Source organism: Canariomyces notabilis (assembly GCF_033297395.1).
Source record: "Canariomyces notabilis strain CBS 508.74 unplaced genomic scaffold N656scaffold_2, whole genome shotgun sequence".
Taxonomy (NCBI): Eukaryota; Fungi; Ascomycota; class Sordariomycetes; order Sordariales; family Chaetomiaceae; genus Canariomyces; species Canariomyces notabilis.
In genome coordinates, this window is record NW_027041824.1 from 1,542,430 (window position 1) to 1,560,932 (window position 18,503).

The following is an 18,503-nucleotide window of genomic DNA, read 5'->3' on the forward strand; positions in this document are numbered from 1 at the left end:
CAACAACAACAACAACAACAACAACAACAACAACAACAACAACAACAACAACAACAACAACAACAACAACAACAACAACAACAACAACAACAACAAGTCCACCAAGCGTACCGCTTCAAGTTCGACATTGAAGCAAACATCAACAACGCCCGCGCGGCACCACACCTCCGTCCCCGCCACGCCAACGAGCTGCTGTACTACCCGCTGGACACGGGCGCATTATTGGGCCGGAGGGAGGGCGAGGACGACGACGACGACGAGATGTGGGATCTCATGGCTGCTGCTGCTTCTGCTGCCGCTGGTGGTGGGGAACACGACGAGGAGGAGGAAGGGGAGTGGTGCGATCCGTGGCCGACCAACGACGACTGGCGCAGGTTTCGGAGGAGGTTCCTCGGGGCTATGGTCGCTGCTTCTTATTCTTCGTCGTCGTCTTCTTCTTCATCTTCAGCTGGTTCTGGTTCTGGTTCTTCTGCTGCGGTTGGAGGCGAGGGGTTGGAGGGTGGTGGTAGTGGTGGTGGTGGAGAGAAGTGGGAGATTGTCGGTGGTACCAATAGTAGTCATAGTAGTGCTGGGTGGGGAGGGTATAGGAGTAGCAGCAGCAACGTCGGGTCAGGTTGGAAAGGCTGCACTACTACTGGTACTACTAGTGGTGCGCTAGTAGGAGGAATGGGAGGAGGATGGGGGCCGGGGAGCGGGGTGACCATGTTCGGGCCTGGTAGGGCGGGTTATAGAGGGAGGGAGAAAGTTGCCGGGAGGGTGTTGCCGGGGCTGAAGTTGAAGGGGGCCAGCTTGCTGTGGAGGTACACCAGAGGGGGACAAGGGGTACATTAGATGGAACCGCCTTTGGAGTATAGGAGCCTAGCTAGATATGGGAAATGGCGCGGTTGAGAGCATCAAGACACGGTCGCTTCCGGGTCCAGGTTCGCGTCTGACTTTCTGGAGTTGAGAGAGGACTGGAGAGATAAAATGCCTGTCGTTGCTGGACTACAGAGAGTTTCCTGCCTTGGGGGGAAGCGGGCAGCTTAGAGAAGGGAGCGCTTAGAAGATACCCTCGCTCGTTAATGATGATACTTTATCACGGAGAGCAGATATATAACCATGTGGGGGTCAAGTAAGCGACAGATCATGTCTAGCCTAGTAAGAGTCAGTTCTTGCTGAGCAGTCTACTGGGCGAGACAGAACTCCTGAGAGGCTGAGAGGGCACCGAGCCGAGTCTCTGATGGCTTGATCACTTCCACCACCACTACATACTCTTAGGGGAATCGAGGGAGGCCACGAATCGGTAGACGCACAATGGTGTGAACATACCTTCAAAGACGGACGACTGCACCAAAAACGGCCGCGCGCCAGCGGCAACGTGCGGGTTGTATGTACTTCGTACAACGTTGATTATTGATTAGACGCAGGACCTCACTCGGATGTGTTGAGTTGGACAGCTTCTCGGTTGTGGACATGTAATCATTATAAATGATTGGTGACAGCTGGGTGTGAGTGTCCGACCACTGCTGACCCAGTCCGTTTCTAGAAGTTCTAACTTCTCAAACCGGATAACGACATATCAGGCAGCCCCCTTCCCCCATCAGAATGCAGACTTACGGAGTACATCAATAGTGTAAACCCGGGCGCTGACCATCGACAGCGACACGGGCCATCGTTGCTTCCACATAGGGCAGCTCAATTACCGGGTGGTTTGCCGTACCATGGTCAGCGCTATCGATCTATCTATCGATCTCACCGCAATTTGTGTGTTGGAAGTTAGAGTCTTTATTTCAACCATTCTTCAAGTGCTGTGTCGACCACAGCGATATTTCACCGAGAGAATACGCTGCGTAACATTAGCAACACATTAGGTACTGTACCTCCCCGGGTACGGGTCGGGTCGGCCGCGGAGCTCTTGCCTCGGGGATGACAGCCTTCCGGCAAGTGTTTCGTCCGTGCATGGGCCCACTTAAAGCAATACTGGCCAATGAAAGGCGAGATACGAAGACCTCCTTCTCAAAGCAGCAACGCATCACTGATGCTGCCTGCCGCTTTGCAGCTATAGAATGAGCTGAGAAGCTCTTTTCTCTGCTTCGCGGATGCTCATGTTTCATGACGGGCCAAGTCATGTGTAATCACTCAAATCTGTCTTGACTCAATTGTCGTTCCTCCTCCCCTCAACCCCCGTTCTCGCTTCTCGCAAGCAGCGCGATACCCGTCGGCGACAGCAAAGATGAAGATCCCGGGGAATGTGGACGACACCCTCCAAGAGGCTACCGAGCAGACCCGGCTACTTGCTACTGGGGATGTTGGGCCTAACACCGAGGCCGCTGAGCACCGCCGAGTTGCCGGGGATGACGAGGAGGACAAGCCCATGCCCGTGGTGCAGATTCTGCTGCTCTGCTACGCGCGCTGGGTTGAGCCGGTTGCCTTCTTCTCCATCTTCCCTTACATCAACCAGATGGTCCAGGAGAATGGCAATCTTGACAATGCCGATGCAGGCTTCTACAGCGGCCTGGTCGAGTCCATCTTCTCCCTGACCCAGATGTTCGTCATGATCATGTGGGGAAGGGCGGCAGACCGCTTCGGCCGCAAGCCTGTGCTCGTCCTGTCGCTGATCGGCGTGTCGTTAGCGACGGCCCTGTTCGGCATGGCCAAGACCATCTGGCAGACGATCCTCTTCCGCAGTCTGGCCGGTGTCTTTGCCGGGACCATCGTGACCATCCGGACCATGTTTTCTGAACACAGCACCGCCAAAACACAGGCACGGGTTTTTAGTTGGTTCGGCTTCACGGGGAACCTGGGAATTCTGTTCGGGCCCCTTATCGGCGGTGCCCTGGCCGACCCGGCCAGACAGTACCCCGGCGTTTTTGGAAACGTCCAACTCTTCCTCGACTACCCTTACCTACTTCCCAGCTTGACCGTGGGCGCCATTGGGCTATCCGCGGTGGTCGTTACGGTCCTCTTTGTTGAAGAGACGCTGGTAAAGGACCAAAAAGGCAGCGGCCGCGAAGAATGGGGGGTCCGCAAGCCTAAGCCGCTCTCCACGTGGGAACTCGTCAGGTCGCCTGGCATTCCCATCGTACTCTACGTGTACGCACACATCATGCTCCTCGCCTTCGCCTACACAGCTATTGTGCCGGTATTCTGGTTCACCAAGGTCGAGCTAGGCGGATTTGGCTTCTCTCCGCTGCAGATCTCGCTCATGCTGGCCCTGAACGGCCTGTCGCAAGCTGCATGGGGTTTGCTTGTCTTTCCGCCTCTCCACCACCGTATTGGCACCAATGCGGTCCTACGGGGATGCGCCATAGCCTATCCCTTTCTCTTCCTCGGGTTCCCCTTCCTCAACATGCTCCTGCGCGAAGGCAGCGATGCTAGCGTTACAATTTTCTGGATTGTCACGCCCACCCTATTGAGCATCGGCTGCGGAGTCAGCATGTCGTTCACGGCAATTCAACTAGCGATCAACGATGTTTCGCCAAGCCCTGTGACGCTGGGCACGCTCAACGCCGTCGCGCTGTCCATTGCCAGCGGAGTACGGTCTTTCTCTCCTGCCCTGTTTTCGAGTCTGTTTGCGCTCGGTGCGCGCACCCAACTGTTTTGGGGCTACGCCATCTGGGTTCTGATGGCTATGCTTGCTTTTGGTTTGACCATTGCCAGCAGCTACCTGCCGGACTATGAAGACCTGAAGAGGGAAAGGGAGAGGGGAAGGGAGGAGGATAGAAGGATAGACTAGGGCTCACTAGTGCTTTCGCTTTGAACGATCGGACTCTTGGGTGTCCGTATCACGCTTAGATAATGGCAATCTGGAAGCATAGACAAAACTTGGGGTAGATGATCTTAGATAGGTTATATAGGCGTGAAGTTCGGAGTTTAGAGACTTTCATTCTCTAGGCCGTGCATGGGAGTGTTGCAGGACTCCTGGGCCAGGAGTCCTGGCTGTGATCCCAACACGCCTCCTTAATAGGCAAGCCCGAGGCAAGCCATGTTGATAGGTCAGGGTTAGGGGTCGGAACAAACGTGCCAAGACGCGCCGTTACAGCGGGCCAATTCGAACCCTGGCATTCAGGGATCTCCAGCTCAAGGAGATCTGCAACCCCAGCCTCACGAATTTCCCGCGGCGGTGTGCCATGGTCTGCACAACCTGCAGAGCAGCCCAGAAAATGCACTTTTGTCCATAGCCCAGACTTGCATAGCAAGGCTGCGGGTTCAGTCGCAGAAGGACACCGACCACCATCTCTAATCGTCGTGGCTCAACCACCGTCGACAGTAAACTCCGTTTCAACTCGGCGATCGAAATACGAGCCAGGCGGACCAGGGTCCTTGCATAGAGCCAAATTGCCTGTCCAAAGGCATTGAGACCGAACCGACTTGCCCCGCGCCAGCCGTACAGTACATAGCTAGCACCGCAAAAGAAGATGGGTCTCCTCGACGACGCCGTGACCGTCCTTTCGGCGCGCAGCTCGCACTCGAAGCGCTCATCCAAATCCCATCACCGTAGCAGCCGCCATGGCCACCACCGCGACCGATCCCGCTCCCGCTCCCGCTCGGGGTCGCGGCACCGACACTCCCGCCACGGCACCGGCGAAGCAGTCGGAGGCGGAATAACCGGCATCGCGGCCTCCATCTTTGGCGGCGGAGGAGACAAAGACAAAGAAAGCGACAACGACCGCCACCACCGGAGCAGTCGCAGCCACCATGACAAGCATCACAGCAGTGACAAACGCTCATCCTCATCCTTCTTCAACCTGCCCAACACCTCAACCCGCTCCTTCTTCAGCAGCTTCGGCAGCCATGGAGGAGGGGGCGGAACATCGCACTACAAACGCTCCCCGCGCCAGGGATTCGTCTCCCGTATGCTGCGCAAGCTGCGCCGCTTGCTGCGCGACCTGGTCTACTACGCCAAACGGCACCCGGTCAAGGTGTTTATGCTGGTGCTGATGCCGCTGGTCACGGGCGGCGCGCTGACGGCGCTGCTGGCCCGCTTTGGGCTGCGCTTGCCCGCCTATGTGGAGCGCATGCTCGGCATGGCTGCCCGAGCCGGGTCCGGGGACTCGCTGGGCCTCGTCGGCGAGGCCGTCAAGATGGTTAGCAACGGCGTCGGTGGCGGCGGCAGTGGTGGTGGTAATACCCGGAGCAGTGCGTATATTGAGAAGGGAAGGGACGGGAATATGCGATGGGAACGGAGGAGTGTTGAGCGGGACTTTCTTGGTGGGGGAGGGGGTGGCTGGGGTGATGGGTTGAAGACTATTGGGAAGATATTTTCTTGAGCTTTACCCTGACGAGGGATTCATGAGTGATGATGGATGAGAGACGTGGGTATCGGTGGAATTTTGGTTATCAGGGCTTTTCTGGCTTCTCTACATATACCGACAAGGGTTTGTCTGCTGCCACTCAAACAGTGGTATCCTGAATTGGCACAGGGATGAAATGTATTAAACTCGATACTAGTCTATCGCAAATAAGACACCGGCCAACTGCTTCGATTACACAGAACAAGGATTTGATCGCCTCGGACTTGGTGCGCTCAGCGGACCCGATTAGGATAGCCTACTTCCTTTTCTTTCGATCAGACTTTGCGGGGACGGCCACGGACTTTCGCCGCACAGGGGGTGATTGCGTCGAAGAGCTCTTCTTTGAAGGCGGCGGGGGCGTACGATCCCGCGTTCCTCGTCGTTCTGGCACAGGCTCAGGCCGAGCGACAACGCTGTCCCTTCGGCGTCCCCTACTGACGCTCTCTTCGTTTGGGAGATCTCCGCCCCGAGGCTCAACGTTAATGCGCCGCCTGCTTCCGTCGCCATAGTCGTCATATGCGTCAACGACTTCCAGAACACTGTTCCGCACAGACCCACCCCCAGCATGGTACGAGGTGCGTGCGCCCCCAGTCATATACTGAAAGGGGTCAACTAGCTGGGAGTGACGGGAACTGTCCTGCATCGGAGCCGGCGAGGCGCGGTTGCGCGACGAAGTTGCCGAGTCCTCAAGGGGCCTGCCCGTTGATGAATCAGACGGATGGCGGGTGCTTGCAGGTGGATCTCCGCGAACGTAGGTATACGTAAATGGCGAAGAACTCTGTTCTCGTTCCCTGTCGATAGCGGCCCGACTTGGTGTCCTCGACGAAGCGGTCCCCGAGCGTGGACGGCCACCCGAGGATGATGGCGGCGGAAAGTAACCCATCGGCGGGTAGCCCGGTCTTCGCTCTTCCCCACGGTCGGGCGTGATTGACCGTGGACGATTGTCGCTATTCAAGGATTGCCTCATTCGAGAACTGGGGTCGAGCTGCGAGATTGGAATGGCAACCCGCGACTGCCGTCGTTGTCTGCGCTCTTCGTCCTCCATGCGCTGTAGTCGCCGCTGATACGCGGCCAATTCCTCTTTGCTGAGTTTGACGTCTTTCTTGCCCCTCGCTTGCGCCCGTTGTATCCGAGCCACCGCAGCGTCGGCGAGCGCTTCCTCTTCCGGATCTGTTAAAGGTAGCCGCACTTGTTCGCCCTCGCCGTCCGAGTCCTGTTCTGAATCGTCTGTAGTCTCATCGCCGTGTCCATATCCTCTCCGCAATCGAGTTATTGCGTCCCTGTTGCCCATGTCTATTCCCGTAAACCGAAGCGGATCACTAGCAAACCGATGTCCCAATGCATCCGAAACCAACCCAACGCCTTGTATATCGCTGTCATCATCGCTCGCGAGCTCCTCGACGGGCCGCTGGCCAAACTCCCACCAATTCTCCTCTTCCTTAGTGCGCGCCTCATGTATCCTCCTCTCGCGCCTCGATGGTCTTCCCCATTGGGGCGCATGTTTGGGAGCTCGCGGCCGACCACCTAGACCGCCTCCCCAGAAAAAGCCTCATCGATTGGCTTGTCAAGAAGGGCAGCGTGGCCGAGAATGACCACGCCGCTGGCGCCAATCAACCACATCATGGTGCCAAAGACACCAGAGATCAATGCGATGGGGATGGCGATGACGTATAGGCCCGTGTACAACTGGACCGTGGAGAAGCGTTGCTGGCCTAACTCGAGGTCGCGGCCGTCGAGCTTGCCGATCACGTACATGCCAACTACGATGAAGATGATGTCGAATAGCAGCAGAAAGTTGGTGAGCAGGCCGTAAATGCAGAGCATGGTGAATACGACGGCGTAGTTGCTCGAATAGTGGCCAAGATTGTAGTTGACTCGCGACTGCATCTCGGCGAAATTGGCTGGCTTGTTCACACGCTTGACGTCGAGGAACTCGGAGATGGGCCGCAGGTTTGAGAAGCGACTGGCGAGCGAACCGGATCGGAGACTGGCGAAGCGATCCCCGATGTTCAAGCGAGACGTCAAGACGTCTATCGGAATCTGGATGCGGGCCATTTTGAGCGAAGAGGTAGGCTTGGTGCGGACAAGCAAATGTGCCTAAGGACGGAGACTTGGCGCAATATTTGAGCTTGCTGCGATAGGAAGAGCTCAGTTGCTGAGAAGGCCGAATTGGCTTTGTATGCGCAGTACCTGGAGGTGAGCGTGATGAAAGGAGGCAGATTGTTGATAAAGCGATCGGTCGGGCGGAGAGTGTGAGATCTGGCAAAAACGCGTCAATGGATGGGACGAATAAAAATAAATCTTCAGGCGGTCCACAAAGATGGGCAAGGGATCAAAGGCGTAAGCCCTGTCAGGTTTGTCGGGTACCTCCCGGTAGTGGGGGGTATGCCTCTAGCGGGACGACATTATCCGGGCCTTACGTACCTGGCTAGGCACCAGAATAAGTTCAAAGAAGGGCTCAAGACAATGTCGTCGTCAACACGTAATCCATGCGCCTTCAATGACGAGTCTCTGTTCGTGAAGCGGGCTGGGTCGTAAAATCGAGGAAGCTGGTGTCGCCTTAGAAGCGCAGCAGGAAAAGGAGGAGTTGTTCAGGGCAGGGGCCGAGATCCGAAACGAGCGAACAGCTTCGTTCCCATGGGCACCCTGGTGGCTTTTCGAGCCACTGCTAACCCTGAGCCTCACACTGCACACCAATGCAGCCTTGACCGCCGCAAACTCGGTCCCCTTCAGCGGTGCCCGGGTTGTGTCGGAAGGAAAGGGAGTAAGAAGAGAAGAGGAGCTAGGGAACGGAAGCGCGGGAAGGAGCTGCTTTTCTACATACATCCTCGGGACCTTAACTACAAGGAAGCTCCAGCTGCTGAGTTGGCGGTGGGGCGGAAAGGCTGCTTTGCAGCTTAGGACTGGGCAAGAGCGAGTCAGGACGGCAACCAACCGCCAACTTCAATAATGGCGGGAAGGATGTCCCGCTGCATTTGGGCCGGCCATCAAGAAGTGAGCCAGGGCTGGTGGTCGTGGTGGTAGGGCATGAAGAATACGACAGTTGTGCAGTTGTGCGAGCCTACGGATATACTGTACAGTACCTACCTAGGGAATTTATGCTTAAGCCCGATCGCTCGATGTGTATCGGGACCGCCTGCATTCCGATGATGCCCTGCAGCCGTCTTTTTTCGGGGACCCGGGGTATGCGCCAGCTGCCCAATCGGACGGGCCTGAGTCGTTGACTGTGTCAAGACCGCCATTTCCCCTCAATCTAGGAGACCTGACTAGGATGGCATCGATGCTTGTGTTGTTTGACGGGAGGAGGGCAAGTGCTCGAATTGGAGGGCTGCCGGGACGGACCGCAATGGTAGGTGTACTGTAAATACATCCAGACCTTGTTCTGTTAAGAGAAGTAGTAGAGAGGCCGATTTTTACATACAAAACTTGGCTTACACTAACAGCTGGGTATGTAAGTGCTGTACTGTACAGTACTGTACAGGAATGACGGACTAGCAGCCTCCCGTCTCCCTCGCAGCGAAGTCTTCAACGCCAAGGTACAGTATGTACGATGATAAGGCGGCCACTACTTCGTGGTCTCGTGGTTGAAATCTTGTATTCGCCGGGACTCGGACACGAGGGCGGCAAACTCAATCTTGAGTACGGGCCAGTGGGTGATGATCATAAGCTACTCTGGTGCTCAAGATGGAGGAGTCACTTGTCGTGCTAAACAGACATATATATGATTCGTCACACGTCTACCTCCTTGTGCTGCAACCCCTGAGCAGGCCTCTACACCGAGACACAGGCGTTTGCGCTGTCTTCAACAAACAGGCTTCCGTAAATCAGCCCCTCGTTGAGATTGCGCTGCTGATAGCCCGAGTTGACCACGTCGCTCGTGCCCGTGGGCTTCTTCAGCATGCCCACCTGGTACTGCCCCTCGCCCGAATTGTCGTTGGACACGGCGTTGGTAACGCTCTTCAGGGGCTCGTCGCCCTTGGAGTAGTACACTTGGAGGGTGCTAGATTCAGGTCAGCGGCCCGTCGCGACTCGGAATATCAGGGCGAGACGGTGGTGGTTGTGCGATACATACTTCCTGTTGAAGTCCAGAGTAATGGCAAAGTTCTGCCAGTCGTTGCGCAAAATGGGAGTCGACCAGATCTGCGAGTTCCGTCTGTTCAGGACCTTGTACGTGTCCCGGGGCAGGCTGGTCTGGCCTATGATGGTGCCGGCCTCGAAGTTGAACTGATTTGAAGAATAATCGGCCGCCTCGTGCCAGACAAGCAGATACTCGTGGCTGAGGTTCAGGGCGCGCTGGGCATCCCACTTGAGGCTAAAGTGAATCGTCTTGACGCCCTTGGAGCCGGGGCTCCCGTTGTTGGTGTCGCCCTGGAACTGCAGGCCGGCCCTCCTGAAGCCGCGCTGGTTCTGGAAGATGCTCTCGTCGCTGATGGTCACCTCGAACGGCTTGTACGTGTCATTGTCAAAGTGCGCATTGGGCGTCTCGGGGAACTTGATAATCTGACTCCATTTCAGGTTCTGGCCCTTGACGTAGTCTGGGTTGAAGAGCGAGGTGCTGTAGCTGTCAAAGTCGGCGAGCTGCGTGGTGGTTTTGACGCGGCCGTCGAAGACGAGCGGGCACTTGATGACGCCCGTCGAGGCGTGCACATGGCCGGGAGGCTTTGGAGTGCAGCCAGGCGCAGCCACAACCGTGGCAACTGCAGCGAGCAGGCTGAGGAGAACTGCGTTATGCATGGCGTCGGCTCACTCTGCTCAATCAACAGGATGTGTGATTTCAGTGGTGGTCAAGAGTCAAGACATCCTAGTGACGAGCTTGTCCCATCAAGGATATTTATTCCCTCGACTATTAGGCCATGCTCTAGGCCCTTTCGACGGCGCGATGGCCATGATGCTCCGGCTGAATTTTGCCAAATGTTGGCGAGCGGCATCGCGAACCGAAAAGCGCTCAAAGATCATTTGTCAATGGCGGCATCTTCCACCGTTACAGTTCCAGAAGGGAGTCAAGTTCCGCATCCCATATTGGAATAGTGGAAATGGTGGAGAAGCCCCCGGTTCCCCCGCGGTCGGCTGCCGCTATGGGTCGCCAAGCCAGCAATTCTTGCTCGGACCCTAACCCTTGTGCCTACGGCCATGATGCCGATTCCTCCCGTCATCTTCCCGACCCCTAAACGGCTGAGCCTGAACATCCCGAACCGCATTGGCGGGTTGAGGCTTGCCTTGCAGTGGATGTGGAGTCAAGAAGTGGCTAAGCACCAGCCTTAGCTAATGAATGCTAGGCTCAAATCCCCGTCAACACGAAATACGACAGAACAGCCTCATACGTACCTGCTATGTAGTGATTTGTTAACGGTCGTCGGGCACCCTCGGAGTCATACAGATGACAGCACCGATTTGAAGATTATGACCCTCATGTGTGGGCACGGGGCTGCCGAGAAAGGCTCGGTGTGGCCGACCGCTCGCTCTAGCTATGAACACCAACCCGAGTATAAGTAGAGCAATCATCGCAGCTTTCATTGCCATGTTCTATCCGTCGCTTTATCACCTCTCCTTTCATCATCGTGACTATCGTAGTATTGAGCAGCAACTCACAGGTCACAACTTGGAGTCCATCATCACCCCTTAAGCAACAACAACAACCCATCACCACCCCCTTAAACAACCAACACCAACCACTCATCAAAAAATGTCCCACCACATCCCATCCACCTCCCAACCTCACCAAGGCCCCGCCGACATCCCCCCGTCCATCTCGGACCTGCACTGCTTCACCGAGACCAACGGCGTCATCACCACCACCATGTTCGACGTGCCCGGGTACCGTGTCGTCCGGGTACTGGGCGCCGTCTACGGGCTAACCGTGCGCTCACGCAACTGGGCCGCGGGGCTGGGCATGGTGCTCAAGAGCGTTGCCGGAGGCGAACTGCGGTGGTTCACGAGCATGGTATTCCCACCTTCCTTCATCAAAAAAAAAAAAAAACAAGTAAAAGTGGGAACTAATGAGGGGAATATAGATGTATAGTGCGCGCAACGACGCCATTTCGCGCGTCGTGGCCGAGACGCAGGCGCGGGGCGGCAACGCCATCATTGCGCTGCGCTTTGATGCCGGCGAGCTGGGCGGGTTCGCCCAGGTGTGCGCTTATGGGACGGCGGCGATTATTGAGAAGATTGAAGGGGAGCAGGTGGAGGTTCCGCCTCAGTTGATTTCGTCTTGAGGGATTGGCTGTCACTTCAGTCCGCATTGTTTGTCTGTGTTTTGCCTGACTGGAAGTTTATGGGTGGGTGGGTGGCATACTTCAGGGCCTGGTGGGAAGCTGTTTCAGGGGGTTATAAGCTCGTTCTGCATTTTTGTTTGCAAGATACTATATCATATACCCATACATACACACTTTGAAGACGAATATGTAATTCCTTATGCCAAACACCCAAACGCCGTCACCAATGCTCAGATTGAATCCAAACGCCCAGACCCAGGTGAATATTTACAAGTCAAAAAGGTCCCTCCGCTACCGAGAATCTGACGCGACGGGCTGCCGCTTCTTCTTTCCGCTTGGCTTTGCGTTTGCAACCTTGATCCATTCGCCGTTGAACGCATTGATGAGCCAGTTGGCCAGTTCTAAACATCTCTGTCAGCGCACATGCCAAGTAACATTCCAAAGTACAAAACTCACTATCATAGACAATCCGGTTCGCATTATGAAAGTAGATGCTGTGGTCGCTGTCGGGGAACACGTGGACGTCGTAGTTCTCGACGCCATTCATGTCCAGCTGGTCCAGCAGCGTCAGCGAGTTCTGGAAATGAACATTGTCGTCGGCCACGCCGTGCATCATGAGCCAGCGGACGTTCTGTGACAGGGCCGAGATGTTGGTGATGGCGCTCGTGTCGTAGCCGTGTCCGTTCATCTGTGGCGTGAGCATGTACCGCTCAGTGTAGATGCTGTCATAGAACCGCCAGTCGGTGACCGGGGCAACGGCCATGCCGTAGCGGAACGTCTGCCCAGCGTCTTGCTCAAGCGTTTTGAGCGTGTTGAAGCCTCCGAAACTCCAGCCCCAGATGGCGAGCCGCGTCTCGTCGACGTATTTCTTCTTTGCCCATATCTTTGCCGCCGCAATCTGGTCGTGCGACTCCCAGTGACCCAGATTGCCACGGATGATTACACGGTTTTTGCGGCCGATGTACCCGGTTCCGCGGCCATCAACCGTCACGCAAATGTATCCAAGCCCGGCGGCAACGTACGATTGGAAGTCCACAGTGAACTTCTTGTCCACCGTTTGGGAGCCCGGCCCGCTATACTGTTGGAAGAGAACAGGGTACTTTTTGTTCTCGTCAAAATGTGGCGGTCGTCTCTCGACGTAGTTGAGTTCTACCCCGTCGACGTTGATCGTTCCGTAAATCTTGATGGGCAGCTCGTATTTCCTGGCATTTTCGGCAAGCTCCTTGTTCTCCTCCACAGTGTACTCAAACCGGTGAGGATTAGTTGGGGTGCTGATGAGCTTTTGCCAGGGGATCCCCGGGCCTTCGTACGAAACGAGGGCGTACCCGGCCCCCGTGGAGAACGATGCCGAGTAGTAGCCTTCGGATGTAGTGTCAGTGACCGGCTTCAAGTCTTCTCCTGTGAGCTTAACCTGGTAGACGTGGCGCTGGATTGACGACTCCTTCGTGGCAATGAAATAGACAACGTTCTTATCCAGGTCCACAGCATGTTGCGAATCAACGACCTCCCAGTTGCCAGAGGTAAGCATGATCGGGTCGGGATTATCCAAAGGAGTAAAGTAGGCCAGGTGGTCGCCGTCGTCGTGGATTACCGAGTCGATGTAACCATCGTGCTCGCGGCCCTTGGAGGGGTCGGCTGGGATGTATCTTGTCTGGTGCGAAATCTCGAACCAGCCGCCATCGAGAGCCTTGACATCCGTGGTCCTGACGGCCTTGCCAGTGCGCGACTTCACATCAACAAGGACGACGCGCATCATGTCACTGACCCTGTTGGTTTCCTTGACAATGACTTTGTCGCCCGCCCATATGACCTCGGTGATGAGGCGATTATCGTCTTCAAAATGACCGGCGATATCCACCGAAAAGACATCACCACGGGCCACGTCGTAAAACTTCAGATCGACGACGGGATTGTGAGCGCCGGCCTTCGGGTACTTGATCATCCGCGTCTCGGGGTACGCCTCCTCGCCCGGCTTAGGCTCCTTGCCGCTCGGCCTGGAAATGAAGTATGGAACAGGAAACTCTGGGACGCCCGTCTCGTTGGTCCGGAGGAAAGCAATGTAGTTACCGTCCTTGGACCACCACGTTGCTGTGCCGCTGGCAAGCACCTCCTCCTCGTAGACCCAGTCAGGAACGCCATTGAACACCTCCGGGCCGCCATCCGAGGTAATCTGGACGAGGCGGGTTGAGTCGACGCGACGCAAGTACATGTTGTTGTCCCTAGTGAAAACAACGGCATCGCTCGTTGGGCTCCACTGGGCAAGCTGAAGGCGGGCCCCGGGCTCGCCAGGGACCAACGGCTCGGCAACCTGCGTCTTGACATCGAATATCCAGTAGGAAGCATACGTGGAGTGGCGCCAGTTGGACTTGACATTGGTGGCTAGCAATACTTTTTGCAAGTCCTTACTGGGCCCTCCCTCGACAATGGTGTAGGACTGTCCCTCATATTCAAAGCTTCCCTCCTCGATCAAGGTCATACCGCTGAACACTCGGGTGCCGACCATAAGGTCCTGCTTGCGCATGCGGACATCCTGCACAACGAGGAAATCCTTACCCGCAGCGCCCTGCTCCAGCAGCAGACCGTCCTCGCCGTTGGGACCGGCGACCCAGCGTATGGAGTGGCTTTCCGGACGCCAGAAGCCCCCCTGGATCTGGTCGAACGTTACTTGTTTCCCGGAGCCTCGATGGACGGTTGCTTGTGGGTCGTGGGCGACTTCGGAGGCGTGCTTGTAGGACTTGGTGAAGAGGTAGACGAGAAGACCGCTGAGCCATGCCGCGATCAACAGGCCCGCGGCGATGAGAAGGGCTTTGCGCATCCCCCGATCCATACCCCGGCTCTTTGACTGCTCGTCGGAGCGGTCGCCATTGCCGAGGAATGGGCCAGTCTCGAGATCGTCGCTGTTCGGATCATCTTTGAGCACATCGTCGTTCTCTTTCTCGAGTTCGGCTTCCTTGACGCGCTCGTCGATGCGATCAAAGACTATGCTCGTGGTGGACACGGAGGACTCTGACTCTTGAGACATCCTCGTCCGGCTCTGGCTTCTGCTGCGGCTCATGTTGTGTCTAGGAGAGGAGACGGACGGGTCGTCCGAGTATGGAGTCATAATAACGGCGGCGGGTAGGACGGCAGCAACGACTCGGCGAAGCGTGAAAGTTGGAACTGACACGGCGCAGCAACCCCGTCGCAACACCCAACGAAACGGGCTCAATTGCGCCCGGAAGGATGAAATTGGGCGGTATGTGGTCTTTGTTTTGCCAACAAGGGGACCATAGTTGATTGGCCACTTATTCAGGCCCGAGTTGGGACTTGGGACGAGGAAGAGCTCCTTTGAGGATCACAGTGGGCAATGATGGCTCGCACAGAGTGCAGACATCAAGGTGCGACTTGGAAGATGGCACTGCCACAGTGCCGCCTGCAAGGCTGGTGGACTGCTAATAACCCTAACCCTGACAACTGCCCTCTCCCATCATTCACATTGGAATTTTGAGTCCCCCCCGGCTCAACTTCTGCCAACAACGCTCGACATCGCTAATCAACGTTATAGGAAAAATCATGCAAAGGTTCTCCCTTGTCTCTGCCCTAACCTAGGCCAAAGGATATTCAGCCCATTCATTGTGAACGGCCAATGCCCTTCTTTGTATAGTATACCATAATTACCACAATATCGGCCGGTTTCGGGTCGGCAGATGGTCAGCGTTTTGAAACACCGAGGATCGACCTCGCCGCCCGCGCAACGGGCCGAGACCAGGCCTACTCATCGTTCATGTCAGCAACTAGGTACAAGCTTTCGAAATCAGCTTCCATAACAATATTGTACTGCATTCATTGACTTGATCCGCCATCGGGCAACCACTGAACCTGGGACAATGAATGACCCGTACTTTTCCAGTTGTGTACCGCCTGCGCGATGGCCGGCCACCGATACCATGGATGCCGTGCTTGCCGGCCATTTTGTCCACCATTTCTAGGCCGAACCGGGGCCGGTGCTGTATGTACACACCTTAAATAACAAGGTCACTGATCAACCAGGCGGCCTACACCGACCAGTCGGTGGCCGACGTCCAGAGCCCCATCGTCAAGTCTACGCTCCGTGCAACCTCTTGGACTCACAAAGGAATTAGGCGGGTTGGTGTCGTGGGTGTAGCTTTGAGAGGGCATCATAATTGCTAAAATGTCACATTGCCCTGCTCCAGCAACAGGCACCATGGCAGAGGTTCGCTCGCTACCTCCTCTCGAGATGCTTCAACCAGCCGCGGAATACACATAGCTGGATACAACGATGTGATGTTAAGGGACTTTCTTTTCAGAATTTGCCATAAGTGTCCTTTCATTGCTAGCCTTCAGTTGGTGACCGACTTCCAAGATTTGCAATGGCTCCGTACATGTCGGTCGAGCGAGCACACCGGTCATATGGCCCCGTGGACAAAGAGGCTCTCTCCAGTCAACTCTCCAAGTCGGAACGACGGCTGCTGCGTTTAGGTCTGGTCAAGTCGGAACGGTGGAGACAGCTGCCAACAGAGGGTTTGTACCAGGTCGTCATCCTGGAAGTACTTGACGATGGGCGACCATACCCTTTGAAGCGCGGGGGAGGGAGGGCGTTCGCCGTCGCCTCAGTGCTTGATCTTGGGCTAAGGATGCTGGAATGTTCACAAGGCCGAGAAGGTATGTGATTCAGTCATCCCTTACTCGTACTCTCTATCTGGATCGCCCAACGCTGACCTCGTAGTCCTGCTTAGCCCTCGAGAACCTGGCAGGAAAGGCAATTCGCCTCTGGAGAGAAAGGCCCGCCCAAGGCCACTGCCATGCGCCCGCCAAGATGGACCTACCCGGTGCAGTTGACGAGTTTCTGCGCTCCGTACGCTACCGCTTCCCCATCGTCAAACTTGATGACCGGAACGGGTTCTATCACGAAGAGGACACCGAGAAGATCTTCCCCTCCTGGATCGACGAGCTTTCGATGCTAAAGCAGTCCAAATTCAACCCCAAAGCAGCAGCCGTGCTGCACCTGAATTGGCAGGTCTGTATCAATTACATTTCTAGCCATTAGACTGATCCACCCGCTCCTCCCGTCGCTAACATAGTACTTTCCCAGCTGGTCGACAAGCTCTACTGGGCAAGACTCATGGCCGACGTCGCCCGCCGGCACCGCCACGAGGACGTGCTGGAAACGCAAACAGTGCGCTTCCATCGTCTGCAATTCCATCTCGCCGCCATGGTCACGCACCATCTCTGCCATCTCTTTGTCAATTTCCTGCGCGAGTTCGAGGGGCTGGCTGGCCAAGTCACCGACGACGACTTCCTGCGGCTGGTTAAGCACCATGATCCAGGCGCCGAGTTTGAGGCTGTGTTCTTCGGCGGGCGGCCCAAGGTGTTCATCGACTACAAGGGCCCACGCGAGGAGAGCTACCCGGGGCGAAGCTACGTGATCAGGCGTGCCAGCAGCAATGATAGGAGGGTGGCTGCTGTGGTTGCTCAGGATAGGATTGAAGCATATCTCAAGGGTGGTGAGTACTTACTCTATGCCAATGTAGGCAAATCGGGGAGGTGTGCGGTCTCATACTCAAGTGATGCTGTTAGATTTCTCCGTACCTCTCTTCACCGAAGCAGAGGGAGAACTCCCTCTGATGGAGGCGTACCGGGACGTCAAGAGACGCTACGGCGATTCCAAACAGGAGAGTTTTCAGTGGCAACAGGGCGCAACTGGCGCTAGGCGAGCTGCAGAGGTCGGCTCGGCGGGTGAGCTATCGCTCAGTGTGCCCTGGAATATCCACGGCGCCGAGTATCAGACGTTGAAAAAGGCCTCTTTTGACCCGGCCATCAGGCTTGCCGATTTTCAGGGCTTTTAGGTGACATGGTTGACGTACGGATATAGACGATGGATAATATTTTCAGTGGTGTTATTCTACAATCCTCACACGCAGAGTGATCTGTATTGCTATGCTTGACATACCTTAGGACCCTATAAACGACATGGTGTTCACGGACTGCCCCTGACAAATGTGCTGGTTCACTGACTGGGGTCAAGATCTGGCCATGCCAGTATATGGTGACCCCTGAATATACAAGACAAACATCCGATCCCCCAACTCCAGCGGTGGACGTCAAGCGACAGCACAGCCCATTCATCACTTACTCACTCTCCCGTCCCTCCCCAAGATAAAACAACCTCTCAAACCAGAACATATCCTTGAACTCGCAAAACTCCGGCGCACCCAACTCGAATTCCATACCCAAAATCCCCCCATGGTCCAACGACTTGGCCAAAACCCCGTCCAAAACACTCTTCACCTCCATTTCCTCATCAGGCTGCATCCACCTTAGAAAATATGCCATGCTCACATGCAACCCATACTTATCATGCCCAGGATGCCGAATACGCAGCTCCTGCGAGAGCCGGTCCCTTAGCCGACGGAGGCGGGCCTTCTCACCCTCATCAACCGGCTCCACCGCGACCCCGATGCCGACCTCGAGCGCGCTGAACCCGATCACGCGCATCCGATACGGCGGACCGTCATCGCGCAGCAGCTCAAACCCTTTGAGCTTCTGCGCAAAGTGCGCCGTGCACTCGGCCAGCGGCGCGTCCGCGGCCAGGTCGGACGGCCAGTAGGTGCCGCGCGGGGCGCCCCTGTCGGCGTCGCGCACCTGGTCGCACACGCCCTCGAACAGCGTGACGTGCCAGCTCTCTGGGGGCAGGAGGGTGTACAGCTTGGATGAGGATGAGGAGGACGAGCGGGCGGCTAGCTGTGCATGCAGGGGCAGCAGCGCCGCGTACAGCGGCGTTGAAGGACCCCCCAGGTGCGCGAGGATGGTGTTCCCCGGAAACGGCTGCACCTCGCCCGACGGGGAGAACTTGGAGGGCACCCCTATGGGGTAGGCAGGTCTCTCCGGTGGCCCCTTGGGTGGGTTGCCCTCGTTGTTAGTTGCCGGGTGTTCCGTGCTGGACATGGCTAGTGCGGGTTTGTTGGAGGAGGTTTGGTTGTAGGGGGTTTCTGGTGGTAGTAGTAAACGGACCAACGGT

General features: G+C 56.2%; 10 protein-coding genes across 10 annotated transcripts in view; 5 read left to right on the forward strand and 5 right to left on the reverse strand.

Annotated features, from left to right (window-relative positions):
* The window catches only part of N656DRAFT_700443 (uncharacterized protein), a gene marked incomplete at both ends in the record, with an annotated part of 1,959 nt that extends 1,128 nt beyond the window's left edge, over positions 1-831 (forward strand). The window contains one exon of the mRNA XM_064810869.1: positions 98-831. Within this exon, the coding sequence (XP_064674095.1) occupies positions 98-831 (734 nt within the window). The remainder of the gene's footprint in view (positions 1-97) is intronic.
* A 1,381-nt stretch (positions 832-2,212) lies between these two features.
* N656DRAFT_786887 (MFS general substrate transporter) lies at positions 2,213-3,715 on the forward strand (the record flags this gene model as incomplete). The annotated part of the gene is made up of 1 exon (XM_064816561.1): positions 2,213-3,715. One exon carries the CDS (start codon positions 2,213-2,215, stop codon positions 3,713-3,715), a length of 1,503 nt encoding a protein of 500 aa, XP_064674096.1.
* A 322-nt stretch (positions 3,716-4,037) lies between these two features.
* Positions 4,038-5,477, forward strand: N656DRAFT_774820 (uncharacterized protein). Its single transcript, XM_064814344.1, has one exon. It carries the CDS (start codon positions 4,398-4,400, stop codon positions 5,247-5,249), a length of 852 nt encoding a protein of 283 aa, XP_064674097.1. The 5' UTR covers positions 4,038-4,397; the 3' UTR covers positions 5,250-5,477.
* Positions 5,478-5,529: 52 nt separating this feature from the next.
* N656DRAFT_794828 (uncharacterized protein) lies at positions 5,530-6,564 on the reverse strand (the record flags this gene model as incomplete). Its single annotated transcript, XM_064817341.1, has 1 exon — positions 5,530-6,564. One exon carries the CDS (start codon positions 6,562-6,564, stop codon positions 5,530-5,532), a length of 1,035 nt encoding a protein of 344 aa, XP_064674098.1.
* A 116-nt stretch (positions 6,565-6,680) lies between these two features.
* N656DRAFT_256299 (prenylated rab acceptor PRA1) lies at positions 6,681-7,701 on the reverse strand. Its single transcript, XM_064809016.1, has 2 exons — positions 7,698-7,701; positions 6,681-7,532 (listed from the first exon to the last, which is right to left on the reverse strand). The coding sequence occupies exon 2, from the start codon at positions 7,326-7,328 to the stop codon at positions 6,798-6,800; it is 531 nt and encodes a 176-aa protein (XP_064674099.1). The 5' UTR covers positions 7,329-7,532; positions 7,698-7,701; the 3' UTR covers positions 6,681-6,797.
* A 925-nt stretch (positions 7,702-8,626) lies between these two features.
* On the reverse strand, positions 8,627-10,297 carry N656DRAFT_774823 (glycoside hydrolase family 131 protein). The gene is made up of 2 exons (XM_064814345.1): positions 9,346-10,297; positions 8,627-9,273 (listed from the first exon to the last, which is right to left on the reverse strand). The coding sequence occupies exons 1-2, from the start codon at positions 10,005-10,007 to the stop codon at positions 9,045-9,047; spliced, it is 891 nt and encodes a 296-aa protein (XP_064674100.1). The 5' UTR covers positions 10,008-10,297; the 3' UTR covers positions 8,627-9,044.
* A 268-nt stretch (positions 10,298-10,565) lies between these two features.
* On the forward strand, positions 10,566-11,695 carry N656DRAFT_745658 (DUF74-domain-containing protein). Its single transcript, XM_064812909.1, has 2 exons — positions 10,566-11,214; positions 11,285-11,695. The coding sequence occupies exons 1-2, from the start codon at positions 10,957-10,959 to the stop codon at positions 11,483-11,485; spliced, it is 459 nt and encodes a 152-aa protein (XP_064674101.1). The 5' UTR covers positions 10,566-10,956; the 3' UTR covers positions 11,486-11,695.
* On the reverse strand, positions 11,586-14,839 carry N656DRAFT_723990 (putative dipeptidyl-aminopeptidase B). The gene is made up of 2 exons (XM_064812527.1): positions 11,942-14,839; positions 11,586-11,886 (listed from the first exon to the last, which is right to left on the reverse strand). Exons 1-2 carry the CDS (start codon positions 14,586-14,588, stop codon positions 11,777-11,779), a joined length of 2,757 nt encoding a protein of 918 aa, XP_064674102.1. The 5' UTR covers positions 14,589-14,839; the 3' UTR covers positions 11,586-11,776.
* An 812-nt stretch (positions 14,840-15,651) lies between these two features.
* N656DRAFT_256571 (uncharacterized protein) lies at positions 15,652-17,473 on the forward strand. The gene is made up of 4 exons (XM_064809017.1): positions 15,652-16,147; positions 16,222-16,502; positions 16,578-16,989; positions 17,051-17,473. Exons 1-4 carry the CDS (start codon positions 15,856-15,858, stop codon positions 17,329-17,331), a joined length of 1,266 nt encoding a protein of 421 aa, XP_064674103.1. The 5' UTR covers positions 15,652-15,855; the 3' UTR covers positions 17,332-17,473.
* Positions 17,474-17,614: 141 nt separating this feature from the next.
* N656DRAFT_834392 (DUF1868-domain-containing protein) lies at positions 17,615-18,430 on the reverse strand (the record flags this gene model as incomplete). Its single annotated transcript, XM_064818718.1, has 1 exon — positions 17,615-18,430. The coding sequence occupies one exon, from the start codon at positions 18,428-18,430 to the stop codon at positions 17,615-17,617; it is 816 nt and encodes a 271-aa protein (XP_064674104.1).
* Between the last annotated feature and the right edge of the window lie 73 nt (positions 18,431-18,503).